The sequence below is a fragment of the Spermophilus citellus genome (genome assembly GCF_964194105.1).
Source record: "Spermophilus citellus genome assembly, chromosome: 8".
Taxonomy (NCBI): domain Eukaryota; kingdom Metazoa; phylum Chordata; class Mammalia; order Rodentia; family Sciuridae; genus Spermophilus; species Spermophilus citellus.
Window position 1 is genome coordinate 55,743,374 of NC_138189.1, and position 24,449 is coordinate 55,767,822.

A 24,449-nucleotide genomic window follows, 5' to 3' on the forward strand; every position below is an offset into this window, starting at 1 on the left:
TGCAATATCTTTGTATGGCTTTGTTATTATAATAATGTTGGCCCAAAAGAATGAGTTTAGAAGTATTTCCTCCCTCCAATTTTCTGGAGAAGTCTGTGTGAAATTATTATTTGGAAGAAATGCCAGGGTTTGGAACTTTCTCTAAGGCAGTAAGTTGGGGCAATAGTAGTGGTCTTTTTAATTTTTTCCTGTCTTAGAAATCTCCACCTTTTGTTATCCAATGTCTTAAAACCCATTTCATAAGTTTTGTCAATTTTTTTAAGTTGTTTCAGGTGGGAGGGTAAATCTTATTTCTTATTCCATGTTATCTGGGACTGAAGGTTGGAGACATGAGTTAAAAGTCAGTTTGAGAAGAAGCTTTTACACTGAGGTAGACTTTTTAAAATAGGCTTTATTTTATAGTAGTTTTAGGATCATATCAAATAAATAAAACTCTTAATAGTGGAAAATTGTGGAATCTTCTTAAAATATAATCAAGAGAAAGCAAAGGAAATTTTTTTAAGAGACAGAGAGAGAGAGAGAGAGAGAGAGAGAATTTTTTAATATTTATTATTTTTTAGTTCTCAGCGGACACAACATCTTTGTTGGTATGTGGTGCTGAGGATCGAACCCGGGCCGCACGCATGCCAGGCGAGCGCGCTACCACTTGAGCCACATCCCCAGCCCAGGAAATTTTATTGTAGTAATTTAAAATCAATATAGGGAAGAATATGGTTTCACATTTAAAACTATTCAACTATTAATTACATCCATTTTTCAACCTCACAAATCATCCACTAAGCAAAGTGACCTTTTCAAAAGGTAAATCACATCATATCTGACTTAAAATCGTCCACTGGCTTCTCATTACATTTTTTTAATATTTATTTTTTAGTTTTAGGTGGACATAATATCTTTATTTTATTTTTATGTGGTGCTGAGAATCGAACCCAGTGCCTCACGCATGCTAGGCGAGTGCGATACCACTTGAGCCACATCCCCAGGCCATCATTACATTTAAAAGAAATTAAAATTCATTATCCTGCCTGATTTCCCACAACTCTCCCTTGCACTGATCATTCCTCAATCTTCTTCTACTCAGGACCTTTCTGCTTTCTAGATCCTCTGCCTGGTACTCTTTCCATATCCTTACACAGCTGGTCCCTTATTCAAATATCAAGTCAAATGCCATGGCCTTGGAGAGAACTTTTCTGATTGTTATCATCCTAACTAATCACCAGTCACTGATGTATTACATATTTTATTTTTTTCATGGTATATTTAAAATTCTTTTCATGGTGTTTATCATTATTCAAAATTCTAATTCAACTTATTTAGTATCTGTCTAATATATCTTATTAGAATACAAGTTCCTTAAAAATAGCATTGTCTTGCTGCTCACTTCTGTTTCCAAGAACAAGTAAAGAAATAGCAAAAATATATTGATTGAATCAAGGATGGATAACATATTAATAAGGAATTGAAAGTTCCATCTATGTTTGAGTCCTCTAACAAATATTAGTATCTTTTTTAGATAGGCACCATATTGTCAATGTACCTTTCAAAATGTAGTATCTAGATAGGTATACAATAGTCAAGTGTTATCCTATCAGTACAAAATATAGCAAAGTTAAAACATTTGTTCATAAATGCTACTTAAAATGATAAAGTCTCTTTTTTGGTAGTCACGTTATACAACTGGCTTCAATTAAGTATATAATCAACAAAAACCTCTTTAAAAAAAAGAGTTTCCATGCTGAAAAAAGAAATAGAAGAAGATACCAGAAGGTCGATAGACCTCCATGTTCATAGACAGAAAGAATTAACATTGTTAAAATGGCCATATTACCAAAAGCAATCTACAGATTCAATGTACTCCCCATAAAAATACCAATGATAGTCTTCAGAGAACTAGAAAAAACAATACTAAAATTCATATGGAAGAGCAAAAGATGCAGAATAGCCAAAACAATTCTGATCAAAAAGAGCAATGCTGGAGGCATCACAATGCACAATTTCAATTATATTACGGAACCATAGTATGATATTGGCATAAAACACGTGTAGATATATAAAATAGACTAAAAGACACAGAGACAAATTCACATAGCTACAGTAACTTGATTCTTGACACAGAAGCCAAAATTATACATTGAAGAAAAGACAGCCTTTTTAACAAGTGGTTCTGTGAAAACTGAATATCCCTATATAGAATTACATTAAATCTCTATCACTCTGTATAAAAGTCAACTTAAAACAGTTCAAAGACCTAGATATAAAACCAAAGACTTTGTAACTGCTAGGAAAAACACTTCAATATATAGACACAGGCAATGCCTTCCCGACTAGGAACTCTATAACTCCGGAAATTAATAGCAAGAATCAATAAGGGGAAAGGCATCAAATTAAAAAGCTTTTGCACAGCAAAGAAAAAAACAGTGCAACAAGAAAACCAATAGAATGAGAGAAAATCTTTACCAGCTACTCTTCCAACAGAGAATTAATATCCAGAATATATAAAGAACTCAAAAATCTCAACACAAAAAAATAAATGGGCAGATGAATCGAACAGGGACTTCTCAAAGGAAGTACAAATAGCCAAAAATTATATGAAAAAATGTTCAACATCTCTAGCCATCAGGGAAATGCAAATCAAACCTATAATCTGAGCCCAGTCACAATGGCAATCTACAAGCATATAAAAAACAATAAATGCTGGTGATGGTATGGGAAAAAGGAACTCTTATGAACTGTTGGTGGGAATATAAGTTGATAGAGCCACCATGAAAATCAGTATAGAGGCTCCTCAAAAACTACAAATTTAACTACTTATGGTCCTATTATATTATTCATCAGTATTTATCCAAAAGAATTAAAGACGCATGTATACCCATGTTTACTGCAGCACAATTCACTATAGCCAAATTATGAAATCAGTCTAGGTGTCCTTCAACAGAAGATAAAGATAATGTGGTATATATCCACAATGGAGTTTTATTCAGCCATAAAGAATAATGAATTTATGTCATTAGCAGGAAAATGGATGAAACTGCAAAGCATCATTAAATGAAATAAGCTAGACTCAGACAATTATCATCTTTTCTCTTTCTCTCTTTTTATATACTTATTTTTTAATTGTAGATGGACACAATACCTTTATTTTATTTATTTATTTTTATGTGGTGCTGAGGATTGAACTCAGGGCCTTGCATGTGTAGGCAAGCACTCTACCACTGAGCCACAGCCCCAGCCCCTCTCTTTTTTTTTTTTTTTTTTTTTTTTTGGTACCAGGGATTGAACCCAGAGGTGCTTAACCACTGAGCCTCATTCCCAGTCCCTTTTTAATATTTTATTTAGAGACAAGGTCTCGCTGAGTTGCTAAGTACCTCACTAATCTGCTAAAAAACTGACCTTGAACTCACAATTTTCTTGCCTCTGCCTCCTTAGTTACTGGGATCATATACATGTGCCACCACATCCAGCCATCTTTTGTCTTAAATGTGCAAGCTAGAGGGACAAAAGAGTAGAAGGAAAATCATTATGGTAGAGGAAGAGGAAAAGGGGGAAGGAGGCAAAGATACAAGGATAAACCACAGAGCAAAATTACTCAAATTATGTTCCATGCACATAATGAATATGCCACAATGAAACCCTCTATTCTATATCATTAATATGTACCAATTAAAAATAATAAGTAAAAATAAATAAATAAAATAATGACATTTAATACTTAAATATTTATCTGGGATTTGGATATAAGATTTAGCATTGGTCCCTACATTTTACCTTGCTAACCTCAGCACAACATTATAACTTATTATTAGATTCTTCTTTCATCCAGATTCTGAAACTGCACATACTAGTTATTTCTCTCAGCTTCGCAGTATCTGCAAATTTGACATACATGCTATCAGATCCTCATTTAAGTCATTAAGAAAATTAGTAATGTAATGCTTAAGATCGATTTCCATGGCATACATCTAAAGTCCTATATATAAGTTAACAATGATCCATTAATAAGCCCCCCCCCTTTTTTTTGGTACTGGAAATTGAACTCAGGGACACTCAACCACTGAGCTACATCCCTAGCCCTATTCTGTATTTTATTTAGAGAAAGGGTCTCAATACTTAGTACCTCGCTTTTGCTGAGGCTGACTTTGAACCCTGATCCTCCTGCCTCAGCCTCCCAAGCCACTTGGATTACAGGCATGCACCACAGCACCCAGCTAAGCACATTTTTTAGTATAGTAATTTATTTCTTATTTAACTCATATATCCATACTACCACACACTGATATTCCCTATTTCATCCATAACAACAGCATAAACATTTATCATTTTTAAAAAGTCTCTGCTTCAACCTCTATCTTTAATATCATCTAATTTCTCCCCTTAAAAATCTTCTCTAACATAAAAGATAGAGCAGCCTGGCATTTTGTCACATAAACACTTAAAAGAGGATGATATCTGTATTGACTTTCTTGGCTTCAAATCTAAGATGTAGCCAATTTTCCTCTTAATGGATTAAGTTCTGCATGTAATGTAATAATGCATATTTCTCATTTGTCCTTGAATGTGAAATCAAAAAAAAAAAAGTTTTGGTAATGAACAGAATTGCCCAATCAACTCCTCCCCAAAAAATCAGAAAAAAAGTGAAGTCTACCTTAAACCTAAAATTAAATGTCAATCCCTAAATTCCAAGTAATCTAACAGTCTTTTAGATTTTAGAAGTAACTTCTTAGTGTTTCCAAAAGTGCCACAAAAGAATAAATATATATTTGTGTACAAAGCCCTAAATATATTTGAAAGCATCATGGTGTTTATCATAAAGGATAAATGAAATGAGAGTCATCAATCCTGAATCTTTAAAAATTATATTATTTCATTTCCTTAGCATTTTCATGAATAGACTCCAGAATCTCTATTGATTCCAGAGTAGGATAAAAAAGTAGTAATTTTAAAAGACTGTAAAATGTATACTTGACATAAAGATTTTATATCTGAAATAGTTACAGTGTGATACAGAGGAATTTCATGTTTAGTTTTATAACCAGGAACACATCATCACCTCAGAAACCCAGAATTAATTGACACTCCCACAAGGAAGATATATGGGGGAATTGATTTGAGAGGGTTCTTCCCCAAAATACAGCTTCCCAAATTTGTTAAAGGCTAAAAGAAAAACAAATGAGAAGGAGCCTATGTTGGCATAACAAATTACCACAGATTAAATGGTTTAAAACAATACAAATTGATTATATAGAGAGCTCTTTTAAGTCAGAAGTCTGGGTAGGTTAGGCTACCCAGTTTTACTCTACTCCAGTTTTCACTCCAATATGGAAAGCAATGTGTCAGGCAACCTGTGATTTTTACCTTCTACATGGACATGGAGCAAGGAAGAAAACTCCACAGAGGCAGCAGGGTGTGTTTAGGGATGGGGGAAGCATAGGAGATGACACATGTACTTGTAAAATAACCTTTTTCTATTTAAATTGTACAAATTAAGAATCTATTCTGAATTTTAAAATCAATCTTAGTCATTTTAAAGCTAAAGATGAAGTAAAGGTCTAAATTCCAGTCCTTTTTACTTCCTGCAATACCAAAAGCCATTAAGACTATTTTTTCACAACTGTGTGGAGAAATTTCTTCTAATTGCCTTTTTTCTTAACCCTAAACACTTTGGTTCTTGCATGCAGAGATTACAATATTGACCTTTATCCAATATAGTACATGTAAAACTTATATATAGATATCAGTAGGCAAAAAAAACTAAATATAAAAAGAATTCAAACCAGGATGAAGAAACTTTATCCCAAATTCTTTAAAAATTAAAAAATTAAGACAAACAAAAAAGCTAATTCTTTTTTTCCAACAGCTTTCCACATAGACTCAGGGCAAAATTTTGTGGTTAAATGTTTATATGGAGAATTGCACCTGCACTGTGGTCTGTTTTTAAATAAACTTGCACCTGCAGTGGCTTTTCATAACTGCTATTTGGGATACTACACGTCAGTTGCTTGACCATCACACAAAGCTATTTCCCCACCACACTACCTTGTAGACAGGTCTTAATTTTACAAATGGCCTACTTCAAAAATTCAAAATACCTGTTTAGATTTCATGATCATTTCTCTAGAGGCACAATAATAAGCAAGGTTTCCAGGAAACCCCTCAAACAATGAAAACATGAATAGTTCATGAACTTTAACAGTTTGATCCCTCTCTGCTTTAAGGAAACTTCTAATCTATTTTGGGGAGAGGCTTCTACTGTAGTCAAATGTCTGTTTTCTTTTTCCTGTGTATATGATTTGCTATTTCCTGTTTCATAATCTTTTTATTCTGTCAATTTCCTTATCATAAGTTTATCTTTCTTCCACCCAATTCTTATCAAAAATCTTAAAATCTTTAATTCTAGTAAGTCCCTGCTTAATGTAATCCCATTTAGTTCATTCCTTTATTCTAATTTCTTCATAATTAATAAATTCATCTGATATCTCCATATACCATTATATACAGATTAGCATATTATTGTACATTTTTATTACTTTTTTCACATGTATTTAATTTTTCTCCTATACCAAATAAATGCTTTCTAGATTCAGAGAAATAATCAGAAAGAACAGTATCAAATGACACCCAAAAAATGAAATGCAGAGACACCAAAAGGGAACTGTAGAACTACGGGTATAGTTCAGTTGATAGACTGTGCCCTAGCATGGTTGATGCCCTGGATTCAATCTACACACACACACACACACACACACACACACACAAACTTTAAAGACATATTCATCAGGGAAACAAATGATAAAATAAAATTTTTCTTGTTTTAACTGTTCTATTCAGTGTTTACATCCCTTGTAGTGATTTAGCTTGTAGGTGCCCTACTAAATCCATCTTCCTTAATAACAAGGAAAAACTGTAAATTTATGGTGGAAAATACTGGGCCAATTATTTACAAAATGTTGGATGCAACTATAAAGATATGTCTTTTGTCTTAAAGTATTTTATTGGTTCTTTTTAGTTATACATAACATTAGGATTTATTTTGACATAAATATAAAAGCAGGAATATATGTCCCCAGTACTTCCCATTTCTCTTCCCTTTTCCCTCCCCCTATTCCCTTTTCTCTACTGATCTTTCTGATATTTACTTAGCTTTTTAAAATTAGTGTCTTGTGGATATATATATATAATAGTGAGATTCACTGTAGTATATTCATACATGTACATAGGAAAGTCAGATCAAATGCATTCTATTGTTCTTCCCTTATCCTGTTCTTCCTCCTTCCCCCTCAATTTGCTTCCTCAACTCCACTGATGTCTTAAGAGACACATGTACTCAGTATTCCTACTCAAAGAATAAAAAATATTTTGTTTTAAACCACCAAGTTTGTGATAAATTATTATAACATCAACAGGAAACATACATCCATCTTTCTGACTCATAATTTCCTTGTATAGTTGGGGCAACCACATATTTTTACTTAAAAGAATTTTTCTTTAACACAAACTAAAATAAAGTTTCCATTAAGGCAAATGTGCAATATGGCCCATGAGGCTAAGGCTGCTTTCCTGGCCCTTAATTCAAATGTTTTTTTCACTAATTTATTCTTTCATTGAACAAGTATACATTGGCATTTACTCTACATGGCAGAGACGCAAGTAAATAAAACATATATGTCCTTCAGATGCAAATACAGTATACTTTGTAATAAATACAGTCTATTCAATAATAAATACATTTTCATGATGATGTGGTATGTTGTGCCACAGAAGTAGAAAGTAGGGGCAGGTAGACAGGGTTAACTCCTCTCAGAGAAAATGATATCAAAGCTAAGACAGTAGGTTGAGTGAAAATCTGGCAAAAAAAAAAAAAAAGATGAATATGTTCAAGTAGAGACTACAATATCATCCAGATTTTATGTTAATATATACCTACCCTTAGTCACTTAATACAGTGATGTATGCTATGGAAAACTAAAATATTTCATCTAGATGTACATTTGGCATTATTATTTTATTTGTTTGCTTTTTTTTTTTTTTGAGGTTGTACTGGGGATTGAACCCAGGGCCTTATGCATACTAGGCAAACACACTTCCACTGAGCTTATCCTCAGCCCCAAATCTATATTTATTATATGATATGGTTGTGGAACAGTAATTTTATAGAGATGACTATAATGTACACCTCGTTATTTAATACTTTCACCCAGTTTAATTCATTATCAACTTAAAATAAGTTTTCAAATATAATATCAGAATATTATTAATTATTTACATTTCTCTGAAAACAAACTTCATGCATTCACTGTTATTTTTTTGAGGGGGAGGTGGGGAGAGGATACTGGGATTGAACTAAGAAGCACTCAATCACAAAGCCACATCCCCAGTCCTATTTTGTATTTTATCTAGAGACAGGGTCTCACTGAGTTGCTTAATACCTCACTTTTGCTAAGGTTGATTTTGAACTCGCAATCTTCCTTCTAGCCTCCCGAGCCGCTGGGATTACAGGCATGGGCCACTGTATCTGGCTTCACTGTTATCTTAAATGTTATATACTAGAACATTAATTATAGTAGTTAGTAATTACAGTATGAAGTAATGTTCTGATATGACAATCAGGATAGACAAAAATACATTGGATGAAAATAAAGTAATTTATAGTAAATAAACAATCTTATCAAAATCAGAGGCAAAAAGCAAGAACTAAATCTTCCCAAATTAGAAGGAACAACAAACCAATCTCTGAATAATAACCTCTGATTACACATTATGATTTTTTTTGCCTATACTCTGACCATATCTACTACAAACATGATTTCCCAGGCTTCAAAACAGAACACGAAAGGTGCAACATGACTGATGCTCCATAATTCACCTATTTTATACCATTATACTGGTTAAAAATGATACTATGTCTTTGAATAATCTTAGTAAACCTGAGGGTTCAAATTGTTTCAGTACACACTGAAACAGAAATACATTTGTCTATGGGCCCAACAAGTTTTTCATTGGTGATAACACACAGACTAATAATAATATAATTCAGAAGTTCAGAAAACCAACCTTAGAGTGAGACATAGTTGGTTTTAACCACCAATTATATAACCTTGGGCAAATAACTTCACATTTTTGAGCCTCATATGTAAAAAGAAAATGTTAATGGCACCCTTCTCATAGGTATGTTGTGAGAATGAAATAAGATAATGGACTCAAAGTAATGAGCACAGCCTAGCACATAATTAATGCCTGAAAAAATAGTCAATGTTATTGACTACTGATAACAACTGAAGAAAGCCCAGACACTATTAAAACTTCTGGAGGTGGGCTGGGTTGTGGCTCAGTGGTACAATGTTTGCCTAGCACATGTGAGGCATTGGGTTTGATCCCAAGCACCATGTAAAAAAAAAAAAAAAAAAAAAAAACTAAATAAAAAAAAACAACTAAACATATTTTTTTAAAAAAACTTCTGGAGATAATAAAAATTTGAACTAAGTAGACATGAATGTTTTATTCAGATGTATTTTTAGTCAATAAATTTTCATAAATTTAATTTCACAATGTTAGAAGTTTTAAACTTGAATAGGTAATTACGTATCATTTATTAATCCAAGCCTTTTTAATTTGACACTTGGAGATTGCTATAGTTTGAATCAATGTCCCCCAAAGGCATGTTAAAGGTGTGGTACCCAGCCTGCAGTGCTATTGGGAGGTGGTATATCTTTTAAGAGTTGGGTCTAGTGGGTGCATGCTCATGTGCTTGTTTTAGTCATATTCTATCTATCTATTTCTCTATATATCTATCTATCTTTAGCTCCTGGCCTCTATAAGGTAAGCAGCCAGGCACTGTCTATGTACTCCCCACCATGATATGCTGCCACACCATAGGCCCAAAGGCAATGGAGCCAATTTTATCATGGACTAGAACCTCTGAAACTGGAATTCAAGAAAACCTTTTCTTTTTTAAGTTGATTATCCCAGGTATTTTGTTAGAGTAATTACTGAAAACTAACAAAAAGATACATAGTCCTATAACTATAGTGGCAAGTATATAACTCTTGGTGTGATAGTTCATGTGTGCAAGAAGTCACTTCTGCAAACAATCCAAAATTTTATTTTGTTTGTTTTTAGATAAATATCAAATATGGTCTCATGTTCCAACTGAATTTGAAAGACTGTAAAATATCTCCCTCCCTCCCTTCCCCACCCGCTGTCGTTCAGATTTTTTCCCCAGGCTTCAGACCTTTATATATCCAATTGTCTAAAATATATCTAGACCCTTGAATATCTTCACAGACACCTGTGAAGCATGTTCAAAATTTAATTTTCCCTATTTGCTGCTTGCTTCTAAACTCTTTCCTCCAAAATCTTTCTCTCAGTGGAGAATACATCATCCACTCAGTTTTCCAAGAAAATCTGGGAGTGACTCTAACTCCCATTCCTCGTACTTAATCAAATATTAAATCCTATAATATTATCCCACAATCTATGTATTTTCTCATATTCTTATTTTCAGGGTCCTAGTTTAGATATTAAAATTCATCCTTAGATGACTTTTATAGTTTCACAGTAACTTTCAACCTAGAAGTTTTTACCTTTTAATCAGTTCTCCTATCTTTCCCCATTTAAAATCCTCCAATGGTTCCCCTTTGTTTTTAGGGTAAAGTCTAATTTATCTCTCAATATCAAAAATACAGATCAAAATCACTTCTGCAAACAGTTTATTAAATACTTGAGTTGTTTTTTAATAACTTCTAATACCTTATTGAAATTTAAGAATTCAATATTTATCTCATTATTTGATCAGTTATTGATCAGTATTTACTACATGTAAGTAACCGTATTAGATACTGTAAGTTTTACAGAGAAGAATGGTAATATATCTAGCAGAAAACAAGTATATTAGTCTTAACACTAGAAAATGTTTAAACATGCCTAACATAGGAAGTGTTAAGGGACCATTAAATGTTATTGGAAGGAAGTATATCAGAGAAGACAGCCTGGAGATAATAATGATTTTAGGTTGAGATTTCAGACCATGTAAGAACTAAGATAGTAGGGCTGGGGTTGTGGCTCAGTGGTAGAGCACTCACCTAGCATGCATGAGGCACTGAAATTCAATCCCCAGCACCAGGTAAATGTAAAATAAAGATATTGTGTCCACCTAAAACTAAAAAGTAAATATTTTTTTTAAAAAAAGAATTAAGATGGTGGCAGCCTAAGCAAAGAAAAGACCAAGAGAAAGAAATCTGAAAATGAGAAAAAGAACAATGAATAGTTTAGTTTGGCTGGAATGCAGACCTCAAGAAGAATAGTAGTAGGAGAGCAACTGGAAAATAAGTTGCAGGCAAATAAAAGCAGGTCCTGAATGTTAGGCTAAGAGGTAAGGACTTTATTCCATAAAGAATGAGGGGTAACTAAAGAAAAGCTTTTTTACTTAAGAACTTTACCATCAAAGATATAATTCCCATTGGATTCGTAGTTAATATACAAATAATGGTGTCTATAAGTTTCCTCATGATTAAAATAATATATAAAAAATGATTATAGAGGGTTTTTAATATTTATTTTTTAGTTGTAGTTGGACACAATATCTTTATTTTATCTATTCACCTCTGTGTGGTGCTAAGGATCAAACCAGGTCCTCGAACACACTAGGTGAGCACTCTACCACTGAGCTACAACCCCAGCCCCTGATTACAGAGTTTTTAATTGGATTAGAGTTTAGAAGAAAATGCAATGTCACAATTTCATTAAATTCTTCATCTTGTAATTAAGAATATCAAACCAAGTCATTTTTACATAAAAGCTTATAAATGTTCAAATGTTTATCACATATTTCAGTAGAAGTTTCATATCTTATTTCCAAATAACTTTTGTACCTTAAAATAGATACAGCCCCAATTTGCAAAAAGAATCTATTACATATTGGTTTCAGAGTAAGTGGTTTCTGACAGAAATGAAAGCAGATGGCAACTATACTTCATCTCTTCCATTTTCTTTCATACACCTAAAAATAATCCTTCTTCCTTTTTTGTACCAAGAAATAGTTTAGTAAGTCCCTGTGAATATTCTGTATAAATAGCCATTAGCACCAAAAATACATTTTTCTATTATGACTCTCATATCAAACTACTATTTTTATTATTAATATCTCATAAAATATTCCAAAGAAAAAAAGCTATTTCTTTTTGACAACTTCAGTCATCCCAACCATTAAGATAAGTCTTTAATGCTGGGATAAAAAGTAAATATGCAGCTAGGGTTGTGGCTCAGCAGTAAAGTGCTTGCCTAGCACGCATAAGGCCATGGGTTCGATCCTCAGCACCACATAAAAATAAATAAATAAAAAAAAGGTATTTTGTGTAACTACAACTAAAAAATAAATATTTAAAAAAGTAAATATGCATTCAACTATTATCTTAAATTTACAAGAACTGTATATCAAATATTTCACTTTTAAATGTTACTTTGAAACTTAAAAATTTAAAAACTTGTACTGATAACCATAGAATCTCAAAAGACACTGAACTGTTAACTTACTGCTTTGAAATGCTATATAGTATAGAAACATACACCACATTGAGTACAGAGGCATATTTACCTGGACTGGGCTGAGTCTCCACTGTTCCTCCATCCCCATCAGGAAAGAATCATATAATCTAGCATCTATCTTGGAAATCATAACCTTTGAACTCTTGAGTCTGGACTTGGCTATGGACACCAAGGTAAAAAAAAAATTACTGTCCATCTGAACAACATAATTCAAGCATAGTAATGCACAACTGATTCCCTAACTATACCTATACATAGTAATCAAATTAACCTATTTTTTTAACCAGTTTCTGTAAAAATTGTCCACACACAGCTATTCAAATAGTGAAGTGGCATAAATTTATAAATTAATTTGTCTTTTTTTTTAAATTAGGGATTGAACTTAGAGCTCTCTTTACCACTGAGCTACATCCCAGCTATTTTTATTCTTTATTTTGAGAAACAGTCACATTCAGTTGCCTAAAGCTTCACTAAGTTGCTGAGACAGGCCTCTAATTTGCAATTCTCCTGCCTAGCCTCCCAACTTAATTGGGATTATAGGCAAGTGCTACCATACCTAGATAATTTGTCCATTTAAAAAAAAAATTTTTTTTGGTTGTTGATAGACCTTTATTTTATTTATTTATACATGGTGCTGAGAATTAAACCCAGTGCCTCACACATGCCAGGCAAGTGCACAGGCTGTTCCCTGATTTGTCCATTTTTTTATGTTTACACATAACCATCTAGTCTTAGTGTGCCTTGAAGAGAGATTTCAGGAACATGTTTAAAACTGGTATTCTGGGGCTGGGGATGTGACTCAAGCGGTAGCGTGCTCGCCTGGCATGCATGTGGCCTGGGTTCCATCCTCAGCACCACATACAGATAAAGATGTTGTGTCTGCTGAAAACTAAAAAAAAAAAAAAATATTAAAAAATTCTCTCTCTCTCTCTCTCTCTCACTCTCTCTTAAAAAAATAAATAAAACTGGTATTCTTTTATAAGAGAGTTCCAATTTGTTATTGTTCTAGCAATGAAAAGAATTCAGCTATTTTACAAGTTCCTTATTCTCATTATACATGCCAAAAATATATCAGGAAAGAAAGGAAGCCTCAAATAAATGAAATGTTTTGAATGCTTACTATCTGCATTAAAAAATACTCAGTAACATGGAGATTTATGAATTAAAATTACTTGCTCCTTATATTCAAAAAGTCTGTTTGGAGAGATAAGATCTATACACTTGATCCCTTCACTCAAGTAGTCACAAATTCTTTCTTGGAGTGGGCTTGGTAATGAAGATTGACTCCAGGGCCTCACACATGCCAGGCAAGTACTTTTACTGAGCTGCACTCCCAGCCCTTTTTTCAATTTTATATTGAGACTGGGTCTCACTATTTGCCCAAACTAGGCTCAAACTTAGGGTCCATCTGCCTCAATCTCCAAAGTAGCTGTGATTATAGGCCAGAGTATCTGGCCTAACCAGAATTATTGAAATTTAAAATATGACTTTGTGGGCCCAGCCTTACAGGGTTCATAAACATAGTAAAGAGAAGCAATAAATATAAACAGAGATGTATGAAACATTATGAAATGCAAATAATGATGTTCTTCACCCTTCCTGGGAAGGTCAGGAAAGGCTGTTAAGATAATGTTTATAATTAGTCTTAAAAGATGAAAAATAGTTTTACAGAAAGCATAGAAGAAACAACAAGTGCAAAGGAAAGGAAGCAGGAAAGAGCACAGCCTACAAATGTCAATATATATTGTGGGACAGTGCCAAATGAAGATGTGGTGGCAGTGAGTGTGGTAAGTGGAAGACCTACACAGGAGTCAGGCCATAAGGCTCATGAGCTTCTTCCTATAAACTCTGGGAACTTTGTGAAAGACTTTTAAGTTAGGGATTGATACAGTTAAACTTTTTGTTTGCTCGTTATTTTTTTTTTTTTTTTGGTTTTTAAAAAAGACTTTTTAGTTGTAATTGGACACAATACCTTTTTATTTTATTTATTTATTTTCATGTGACGCTGAGGATTGAACCCAGGACCTTGCACATGCTAGGCAGGCACTCTACTGTTGAGCCACTACCACAACCCCTGCTCATTGTTGTTGTTTGTTTTTTTTTTTTTTTAATTGAACCTCACATACAGTGAACCATGCTCTACAGCTGCTGACACATTATCATTACTGGTCCATGAAATGTTCCTCTTCGATTCCTTCTGATCTTCACTCCTCATACCATTCTTTGCCCCTCCTTAAGCAATTGTTCTTTGTGTTTATATTACTTTGTATATGTTATCATAAAATGCATATTATTATAGTGTTGCATGTTTATTTTATGTGAATGGCATCCTATTACATATAACATACTATTTTTTATTTTTTGCCCTTAGCACATTCATATTGCCATGTGGATATATAACCCACTGCTTCCAATTACTGAGTGGTTAAGACCATAAGTAGGATAGTAAAATGACCATAAAATTGTATGTTACTTTTATGGTAAATGACCATAAAATTTATCATCTGAACCATAAAAGTGAAAGGTGCTATCAATAATTACACTGGAATAACAGTTTTAAAGGGCTGTCCAGGGCAAATCAAAACCATGGTCATCCTGTGCTCCTAAAATCCATATTGTTCATCTGTGACATTTTACTGAACTACTCTTCCAGGGATGGTCATCCAGATTATCTCCAAATTCCTACTAACAAAAAAAAAAAACTTTTCAAAGATCCTAATAAAGACCCCCTTATAAACAGACATGAATGAGAATTCTAAACCAAAACATTATCTGTAATAATTTATAAATATCTGACACAGATATTTATAAATTTATTTATAAATTATTTATAAATTATTTCAACTAAATGTTGAAAAAATGAATAAAGTGATAAAGAAGTAAATTACAATGTTTGGAGAGTAGAGAAGTAGAGTAGTTAGGTTAGTATGAAAGGTTTTCTTAGGGAATTAATGAAAGGTATGGATGAAAAGGATGTTGTGGGACAAGATTTTAGGAAGGCCATGTATGCTGTGAATTTTATCTTGTTATGAAATGAGAGTTACTGAATGTTTTTGAACCAGGGTATGGAGTTGACAGAAATGGAAAATACTGGAACTTCTGATACTTATACTAGGAAAATATTGAATCAAATATAGCACAGACACTAAAAATTAGGAGACCTAATAAGGGAATATTTGAAAGCCAATACAGAACAGTAATTATAGAAGAGCATGGATTCTAGAGCTAATACTGGTGTGTTTGTTTTAGTACTGGGGATTGAAACCAATGGCACTTTTACTAATAAGCTATATCTCCAGTACTTTTTATTTTTATTATTATTTTTTTTATTTTTGAGACAGGTCCTCACTAAGTTGCTGAGGCTGGGCATGAACTTACTATTCTCCTACTACCATGCCTGGTACTAGGTGGGTTCAAATCTACTTCTACCACTTAACCAGTGTCACCACATCATTTAAGTTCTATGTGCCTCCATTTCTTCAGTACAAATTAGAGATTATAATAGTACTTCTTCCACAGGTTAACTATAAAGACTTTATGACAGAACCTCGCATGTTATAACTACTCTTAATGTTAGCTAACAATATTATTGTTTCAAAAGTCCAGGAAGAAATACAGATCAATTTAAACAAATCTGGTGGAATGCTTTCAACACCCAGGACACATGCCCTTAGGGAAGTACCCAAGTATCACATTATGTGTAATACATAGAATCCTATCTTTCACAATAAGACAATACCTTAAATGGCTTAGAGTAAGGCAAAAAGGAAATTTGTTGGTCTCCATTATGTGTAGTTTGCTAACTCCTGAGTCACACATCATAAAAATAATCATTCCAGTTAATGACAAATTGTAGATGCCACAAATATAATAGCTAAATTAGGCTCAATGGTGCATGCCTGTAATCCCAGCAGCTCAGAGGCTGAGGCAGGAGGATTGTGAATTCAAAGCTACCCTCAGCAATGGCAAGGCACTAAGCAACTCAGTGAGACCCTGTCTCTAAATAAAATACAAAATAGGGCTAGGGATGTGGCTCAGTAGTCAAGTGACCCTGAATTCAATCCCAGTACCAAAAAAAAAAAAAACATTATATATATATATATATATATATATATATATATATATATACACACACACACACACACACACACATAAGAGCTAACTGTCGAATGTTAATCAGTATTTATTAATTTTCTATGGAGACTCAGTGTTTTTCTTTTTAATTGTCATAGGCTTATATCATAAAGCCATAAACCCATCTATTCAAAAATACAAATTTTCAACAACAAAAATTCTTTACCTAAGTGTTCAATAATCCTCATATTAGACTTAGGAAAAGTACAACGGAACTGCTAGAACTGAATAACTGATTTCTAAGCTATTCTTTATTAAAAGTAAGACTATTAGAATATAACACTTTCTGAACATTCATTAAATATTGAAACTCTGTTATTTAGATAGGAAATATAAAACTTAGTGTAAACTAACTAAATAATATTAGAGCAATATGATCATTCCCATTTAAAATGTTCAAAATAGTTTCCAACTTATATATAATAATATGTGTATTCTGGTCCAAATATGACTATAAATTCTTAAATAATTTGCATAAAAATGAACAGAGCAATTGGTATTTCTTTTATGTGACTAAATAAAATAATATTTAGGTATAAGAAAAATTTAACATATTTAGAGCAAGTATATAATTATAATCCTAGTTTAGATGCAACATTCTTTAAGCAATATTCCCAAAGTAACAACCTAGAAGTTTCTTATAGCATTGGGTTTAAGACACACCCTGCCCTATTTTAGTAATCTGTATATGTGTTTGTTATTGGGATTTTTTTGTGATAGTTTGTTTTTTGGTACTGGAGATTGAACCCAGGAGCACTAAACAACTGAGCCACATCCCCATCCCTTTTTATTTTTTATTTTGAGACAGGGTCTCCCTAAGTTGCTTAGGGCCTCGGTAAATTACTGTGTCTGGTTTTGAATTTGCAACTCTCCTGCCTCAGCCTCCCCAGCCACTGGGATTACAGGCATGCTTCACCATGCCTGGCTGTATATGTGTTTTCTTTACTACCTTGTTTTAGTACTGGGGATTGAAACCAACGGCACTTGGGGTGCTCTTTGAGGCCATGTCTTCTTTCTACTTCATTAAATGCTCTGTAACTAATTTGGTTTTGGACATACTACAGTAATATATTGTGCTACAAATAGTAAGTAGTTAATATATGCTGAATGATAAAAATTAAAACTTAACATTCAAAAATTAACTCCATAGCCCAACATGGTGGCATGCACCAGTAATCCCAGCAGCTCTGGAGACTGACACAGAAGGATCACAAGTTTGAAGCCAACCTCATTAACTTAGCCAGACCCTGTCTCAAAATAAATTTAAAAAAAAAAATAAGGGTTGGGGATGTAACTCCATGGTAAAGTGCCCTGAGTTCTATCCCACTGCCAAAAGAAATTTTTAAAAGTATGTCATGTACATTTCTATTCACATTTTCTATTCATTAAACTGTATTTTGTAAAATCTTATACATTTTTAAGAATGCTGAAGACACCATTAAGCAATTTTAAAACATTAATTCTAAATGTCCCTTTTCTAAAATTTTGTATTGTTTTTCTAATGACACTATACTTTCTGCAAAGAAGTGGTATGTCACCAGAAGTTCAGCTTCCAAAACATGTGAAGGTATTATTAATTTTGAACCCATCATATGCAATGTCTGTAAACTTAAACATTAAATTGCAAGGCAATTCTTTTGTATCTCTAGCCCTGACAATACTTCTGAAGACCATTTTGACTATTTCTTCCCTTATTACCACCTTCTTCAAAATACTTTATTTATTTTTTTTTTTAGAGAGTGGGGGGGGGAGGGAGGGAGAGAGAGAGAGAGAGAGAGAGAGAGAGAGAGAGAGAGAGAGAGAATTTTTAATATTTATTTTTTAGTTCTCGTCGGACACAACATCTTTGTTGGTATGTGGTGCTGAGGATCCAACCCGGGCCGCACGCATGCCAGGCGAGCGCGCTACCGCTTGAGCCACATCCCCAGCCTTCAAAATACTTTAATCTGTGCTCCTGGGGTTTTATCATCCACCAGCAAAATCTACCCTCTGGAAAAGAACATAGACTTACCTACACTTTCACTCACTTATGTAAAGAGGCAAAGGAAAGTCTGGTGTAGGATCTGTCTCTGGTTTCTGTGTTGGATTTCCTTATGTAATCTTGCCAAGACTCTGTTTCCACATGTATAAAATTAAAGTCAAAATTAATCATTCCAGGACTGGGGATGTGGCTCAAGCGGTAGCGTGCTCGCCTGGCATGGTGCGGCCCATTTCGAGCCTCAGCACCACATACAAAAAAAGTGTTGCGTCCGCCGATAACTAAAAAATAAATATTAAAGTTCTCTCTCTCCCCCCTCCCTCTCTCTTAAAAAAAAAAATTAATCATTCCTGAAATCCGTTCTAGCTCAGGTTATCTCCCTTAGACATGTTTATAGTTGTGTGCATTTATCATTCATTCACTCAGCTTTATATAGCACCTAAAATAGGTAATCAAATACTGTTATTTTAATACTTACTTGTTAACTGAAAACCTATTTTGTGCCAAGCATTGAACTAGATGATTGAAATCTAATCATAGAGATCCACCCAGTGCTATTGAGGAACTTGAGAGAAAAACAACTGAAGAAGAGATCAAAAAGGCGAATATAGCTAAAATTCCCCCAGTTTGGGCACAAATATCAAATCCTTTTAAATGTGGCTGGTAAGTACAGGGACATAAACACTATGTTGAGTTTTCAGTGTTGAACTCCGGCTAACACAGGAATGTGTGCTTATGTATTCACAGTACATACCCCAATCATAATTTAACATGTTCTCTATGATTCGTCGATGAATGTGAGTCCCCTACCAGATCCCCAAGAGCGGGAACAACATCTGCTTTAGTCACCACTGTTCTCTCATTGCCAGATATGCTGGCCGGCATGCCTTTGACGCTTTACGTTGAAAAAGCCGCACTCTATGCACTTTCACTAAATGTTACAACTCCACTCTAAACAATAAGGGATCTATTCTTTAATAAATACAGTCTGCCCCTGAAAGTTAGAATATGATTTCCCAACCATCTTGGACGACCATGTTCATGTTTTTCCAGCTCAAGGAAATGCCTTTTCCCCTAAATAAAAGAATAGACCCCGGGAACCCACTGGAGTTCCTCAGGAAGAGATAAGCCCTATAGCGGTGCTTGACTCCCACCGTCACCCCTTAGGTCACCTAGGATTTTCAAATCCTTAGGGAGTGGGGCACTGAGACCTGCAGGCAGGGAGACGCAAGATGAGCTCAGCCCAGAGGAGATCACCAGCCTTCGCTCTCGCGGCGACGCGGCCATGAGGATTCAGTAGCCCTTTGGCGCCGCTGCCTCAGGCTGTGGTGCTCGGGTATACGCCGGTCCTGGACGTGGGGGAACAGCGCCCTTTACTGGCCAGTGCGAACTCGCCTCATGGAGCTGTCACGATTCAGAACCTTCCCTCCCCAGCCACGCCCAGGCTCGAGAGATAAAGTACGGAAATCTCCGGAAAGGGCTCTGCGGAACGGAATTTCCTCAACATGTTGTTCCTACACGGAAAGATTTTAATTCGCCGGAATCGACTAGCATTAAAAGGACACCGCGAAAAGGAAAGCGCTATCAATGTAACTAGGCTTACTGGACAGACCGGAAGTCCTAGTTGACACGCCACGCGGAGAGCATCCTGGGACCGGAAGGAAGTGAGAACTCCAGCAGCCGATCTGGACGTCCGTAAAAGTCGCGTGGTAAGAGGCCCGCGGCGGTTTAAAGCTGCTTGCTGCTAGAACGTGTGGCTCCTGTGCCGAAGCCAGAGTGGCCGAAATCCCGGTGTCGCTGCAGAACGTGAAGCCGAGGGAGAGCCATGGTTGGGAGATCCCGGCGGCGGGGAGCGTCCAAATGGGCAGCTGTGCAAGCCAAGGCAAGTGGCACCACCGCGTATGAAAATGAAGATTTAGGATCGCCACCCTCACCTGGAGACTCCAGCTACTACCAGGATCAGGTAGATGATTTTCATGAGGCACGATCTCGGGCAGCCCTGACCAAGCGCTGGAGCGAGGTTGAGAGTGGGGATGAGGAGGACGGTGATGAGGAGGAGGAGGTGCTGGCCTTAGACACTGACGACGAGGATGGAGAGAGTGAGGGGGATGAGGAAAATGATGATGATGATGATGATGATGATGGTGATGATGGTGGAAGCTCCGTGCAGAGTGAAAATGAGGCTTCCGTGGATCCCAGTTTGTCGTGGGGTCAGAGGAAAAAACTTTACTATGACACAGACTATGGTTCCAAATCCCGGGGTCGGCAGAGTCAACAAGAAGTAGAGGAAGAGGAAAGAGAGGAGGAGGAGGAGGCAAAGGTAATTCAGCGGCGTCTAGCCCAGGCCCTACAAGAGGATGATTTTGGAGTTGCCTGGGTGGAGGCCTTTGCAAAACCAGTGCCTCAGGTAGATGAGGCTGAGACACGGGTCGTGAAAGATTTGGCTAAAGTTTCAGTGAAAGAGAAGCTGAAGATGTTGCGAAAGGAATCACCAGAGCTCTTGGAACTAATAGAAGACCTGAAAGTCAAGTTGACAGAAATGAAGGATGAGCTGGAGCCATTGTTACAGTTGGTGGAACAACGGATTATTCCATCTGGAAAAGGAAGCAAATATCTGAGAATCAAGTATAACCTCTACCTGAACTATTGTTCCAACATCAGTTTTTATTTGATCCTAAAAGCTAGAAGAGCCCCTGCACATGGACATCCTGTCATAGAAAGGCTTGTCACCTACAGAAATCTAATCAACAAACTGTCAGTTGTGGATCAGAGGCTGTCCTCTGAAATTCGTCATCTACTCAAAGGTGATGCTTTAAAGAAAGAACTGAATGCAAAAGCAAAATTCACCAAGGCCAAGCCAAAGTCTGTTTCAGAGGCTTCTGCTGCTTCAGCTATAGATCTCTCTGATGGTTGTGATATTGATGAGGAAGATGCACTGAAATTCTACAAAGAAATGGATGACAGGCAAAAGTTGAAGAGAAAGATAGAAGAAAATAGCATTGAAGAACAGGCTCTTGAAGATCAAAATGTAAAGAGAGCCATTACCTACCAGATTGCCAAAAATAGGGGACTTACACCTAGAAGAAAGAAAATCGATCGCAATCCCAGAGTGAAACATAGGGAGAAGTTCAGAAGAGCCAAAATTCGAAGAAGAGGCCAGGTTCGAGAAGTTCGTAAAGAGGAGCAACGCTATAGTGGTGAATTATCTGGCATTCGTGCAGGAGTTAAAAAGAGCATTAAGCTTAAGTAAAGTTTTTCCTGAACTTACATAAGGTTTTTGGTAATAATTTTAGATCAATAAATTTTTGTTTTAACTGAAGTGATTGTATTTATGTGTACCATATAATCTTTCAAAAATGTTTGTCAACAGGGATATTTTGCCTGAGTTATTAATTTATATGCTGTTTGATTTACATTAAAGTCTTACTAAGGAACTGAGGGAGCAGTATGAAGATGCTTGGGGAAAGATATTGTTGAAAAAAGTTCTCCAATATTTTGTCAGGTATTAGCCTAAGAAAATTTCCCAGCTGATTGTGGAACTTTACTGAAACTTATTTGTGTAACTTTTCACATTAAGAGAATGCAACTCTGGCAGTCAACTATTTGTAACATAACCTATAAAATAGTTCTGGTGTATATTTCATTTACCCACCTACAATTCTTGAGTAGGATTCTTATTAATATGTGGGTTTAAGGTTAAACTGAATTTTGCACATTCTGTGGTAAAAGCATGGGAATAAAGAATTTTAGCTAAAAGTAGAAAAAGATATACCTAAATTATAGCAATTTGTGAATACTTTCTAGTAGTCTTTCATGTGGTAAATAAGGCAAAAGTTCCATTTTCCCCTTTTTTTTTGTGGTGGTAATTTACAGTGGTTGCTGTTAATATTCATATTCCCTTTACTGAAAATTTGTTATGATTGCTAGTAAGTAAGTGATGACTTTAAGTGGTAACAAAGTTACAATTTTATTTATAGTTATTCTGATCTTCATAATTGAAAAATATTGTTAGTGCACCTAAAAATACTCAGGATGATACCAGGGAAGAAAATGAGAATATATTGAAGGGAAGCACAAAAAAGCATTACCACTGCCACTGTTTATTCATTAAACATTATGTTAGGGATGTAGCGTGGATCCATAGTAAACACTTGCCAAGTAACAGTTGTGTATCACCTCATCTAATCCTTAAGTAGTACTATTCTCTCAGTATCACAGATGAATATGCTGAAATTCTAGGTCAGCTTTCTAAAGGATACCGATGTGAACCCAAACCAACTTAAGCTGAGCATTTGTTCTCAACCTCTGGTTTACAGCTGCTTCCTCAGGGTAACATGCCAGTTTATTTTCTTGTTTGTCTTATAATGAGGTAAGTTAAAAATAACCGTAACACTTACTACTGACTAAGGTACTTTTCTGAGCACCTTATTTGTACTTATTTCCCTACTCCTCAACAGCCTGATGTGATAAATTGTATTATTCACATTTGGAGATGAGGAAAATTAATTTTCTCAAGGTTACACAGTCACAGGGTTTCAACCCAGCCTTTCTGACTTCAAAGCCTAATCCAGTACTTCTTTTCTGCTAAAGTAGAAAACACGGGCATACAGGTTTGGAGTTAACTCACCAGGGAGATTTTTGTGGTTTCTTGTTTTTGTTTTGTTTTGTTTTGTTTTGTTTTTGTAGACTGGTCCAGACTAGGCTGTCTGTATAGTTTGTCTAACGTATATCAACTGAGCTACATCCCCAGCCACCAGGAGAATTTTGAGTTAATTGAACTCAGATGAGTAGTAAGGGCAGACTGTAGTTAAGACTACTCAAATTCCTAAGCCAGCTCCATCACTGGTACCTGTGACTTTTTGGGTAAGTTAGTTGGTATCTGTTCCTCAGTTTTTTCCATTTAAAATCTGAGTAATAACAGTACTTATTTTGTGGGGGTTATTATGAGGATTAATTATGTCAAGCACTTAGAACAGTATCTATTACATAGTAATCACACAAAAAGTGTTAGTTTCTCAGTAAAAAAGTTAACACCCGAAGTTTTGGGAGAAATGAGGGGAGTATTGTGTAAGGAATACTAGATTTAGAAAATCTGGGACAGGGCCAAAAAAAAGGAGGACATCTCCAGAATTTTTAACATTTAAAGTAGCCAGGCATGGTGGCTCACACCTGTAATCTCAACAACTCTGGAGAGTGAGGCAGGAGGATCACAAATCCAAAGACAGCCTCACTAACATAGCAAGACCCTGAGCAACTTAGTGAGACCCCTGTCTCAAAAATTTAAAAATGGGTTTTAGGATGTAGTGACCCTGGTTCAATCCCCAATATTAAAAAAAAATACATTTAAAGAACACTGAAATGGGGGTGGGGCTGTGGCTTAGCTGTAGAGCCCTCACCTAGCCTGTGTGAGGCCTTGGGTTCAATTCTCAGCACCACATAAAAATAAATAAAACAAAAGTGCTGTGTCCAACTACAACTAAAAATTTTTTAAAAAATTAAAAAAAAAAAACACTGAGAAGTGCTGAGGACTATTCTATTTTCATTTTTCCAGTATAGGGGCTTGAACCCAGCAGTGCTTTACCACTGAGTTTCATCCCCAACACTTTTGCGCTGAGGCTGGCCTTGAACTCGCAAACCTCTTGTCTTAGCCATCGCTGAGATTTCAGGGACCAGCATCCCTGACTTCAGTACTATTCTGAGGTATGAATAATAAATTGCTACAGTGTGGTGGTCATTTTTCACAGTGATGAGCATCAATATAAAGCACAACCTGTTTGGTTGGTTGGGGTGGTACTGGGGT

General features: G+C 35.3%; 2 protein-coding genes across 2 annotated transcripts in view; one reads left to right on the plus strand and one right to left on the minus strand.

Moving 5' to 3' along the window:
• The window catches only part of JCHAIN (joining chain of multimeric IgA and IgM), a 37,450-nt gene extending 17,342 nt beyond the window's left edge, over window positions 1-20,108 (minus strand). The window contains exon 1 of the mRNA XM_081304905.1: window positions 19,861-20,108. Coding sequence (XP_081161031.1) covers window positions 19,861-19,936 — 76 coding nt within the window. The 5' untranslated portion in view covers window positions 19,937-20,108. The remainder of the gene's footprint in view (window positions 1-19,860) is intronic.
• Window positions 20,109-20,315: 207 nt separating this feature from the next.
• On the plus strand, window positions 20,316-21,968 carry UTP3 (UTP3 small subunit processome component). The gene has a single exon (XM_081304904.1). The coding sequence runs from the start codon at window positions 20,475-20,477 to the stop codon at window positions 21,897-21,899; it is 1,425 nt and encodes a 474-aa protein (XP_081161030.1). The 5' UTR covers window positions 20,316-20,474; the 3' UTR covers window positions 21,900-21,968.
• The last annotated feature ends 2,481 nt before the right edge of the window (window positions 21,969-24,449 follow it).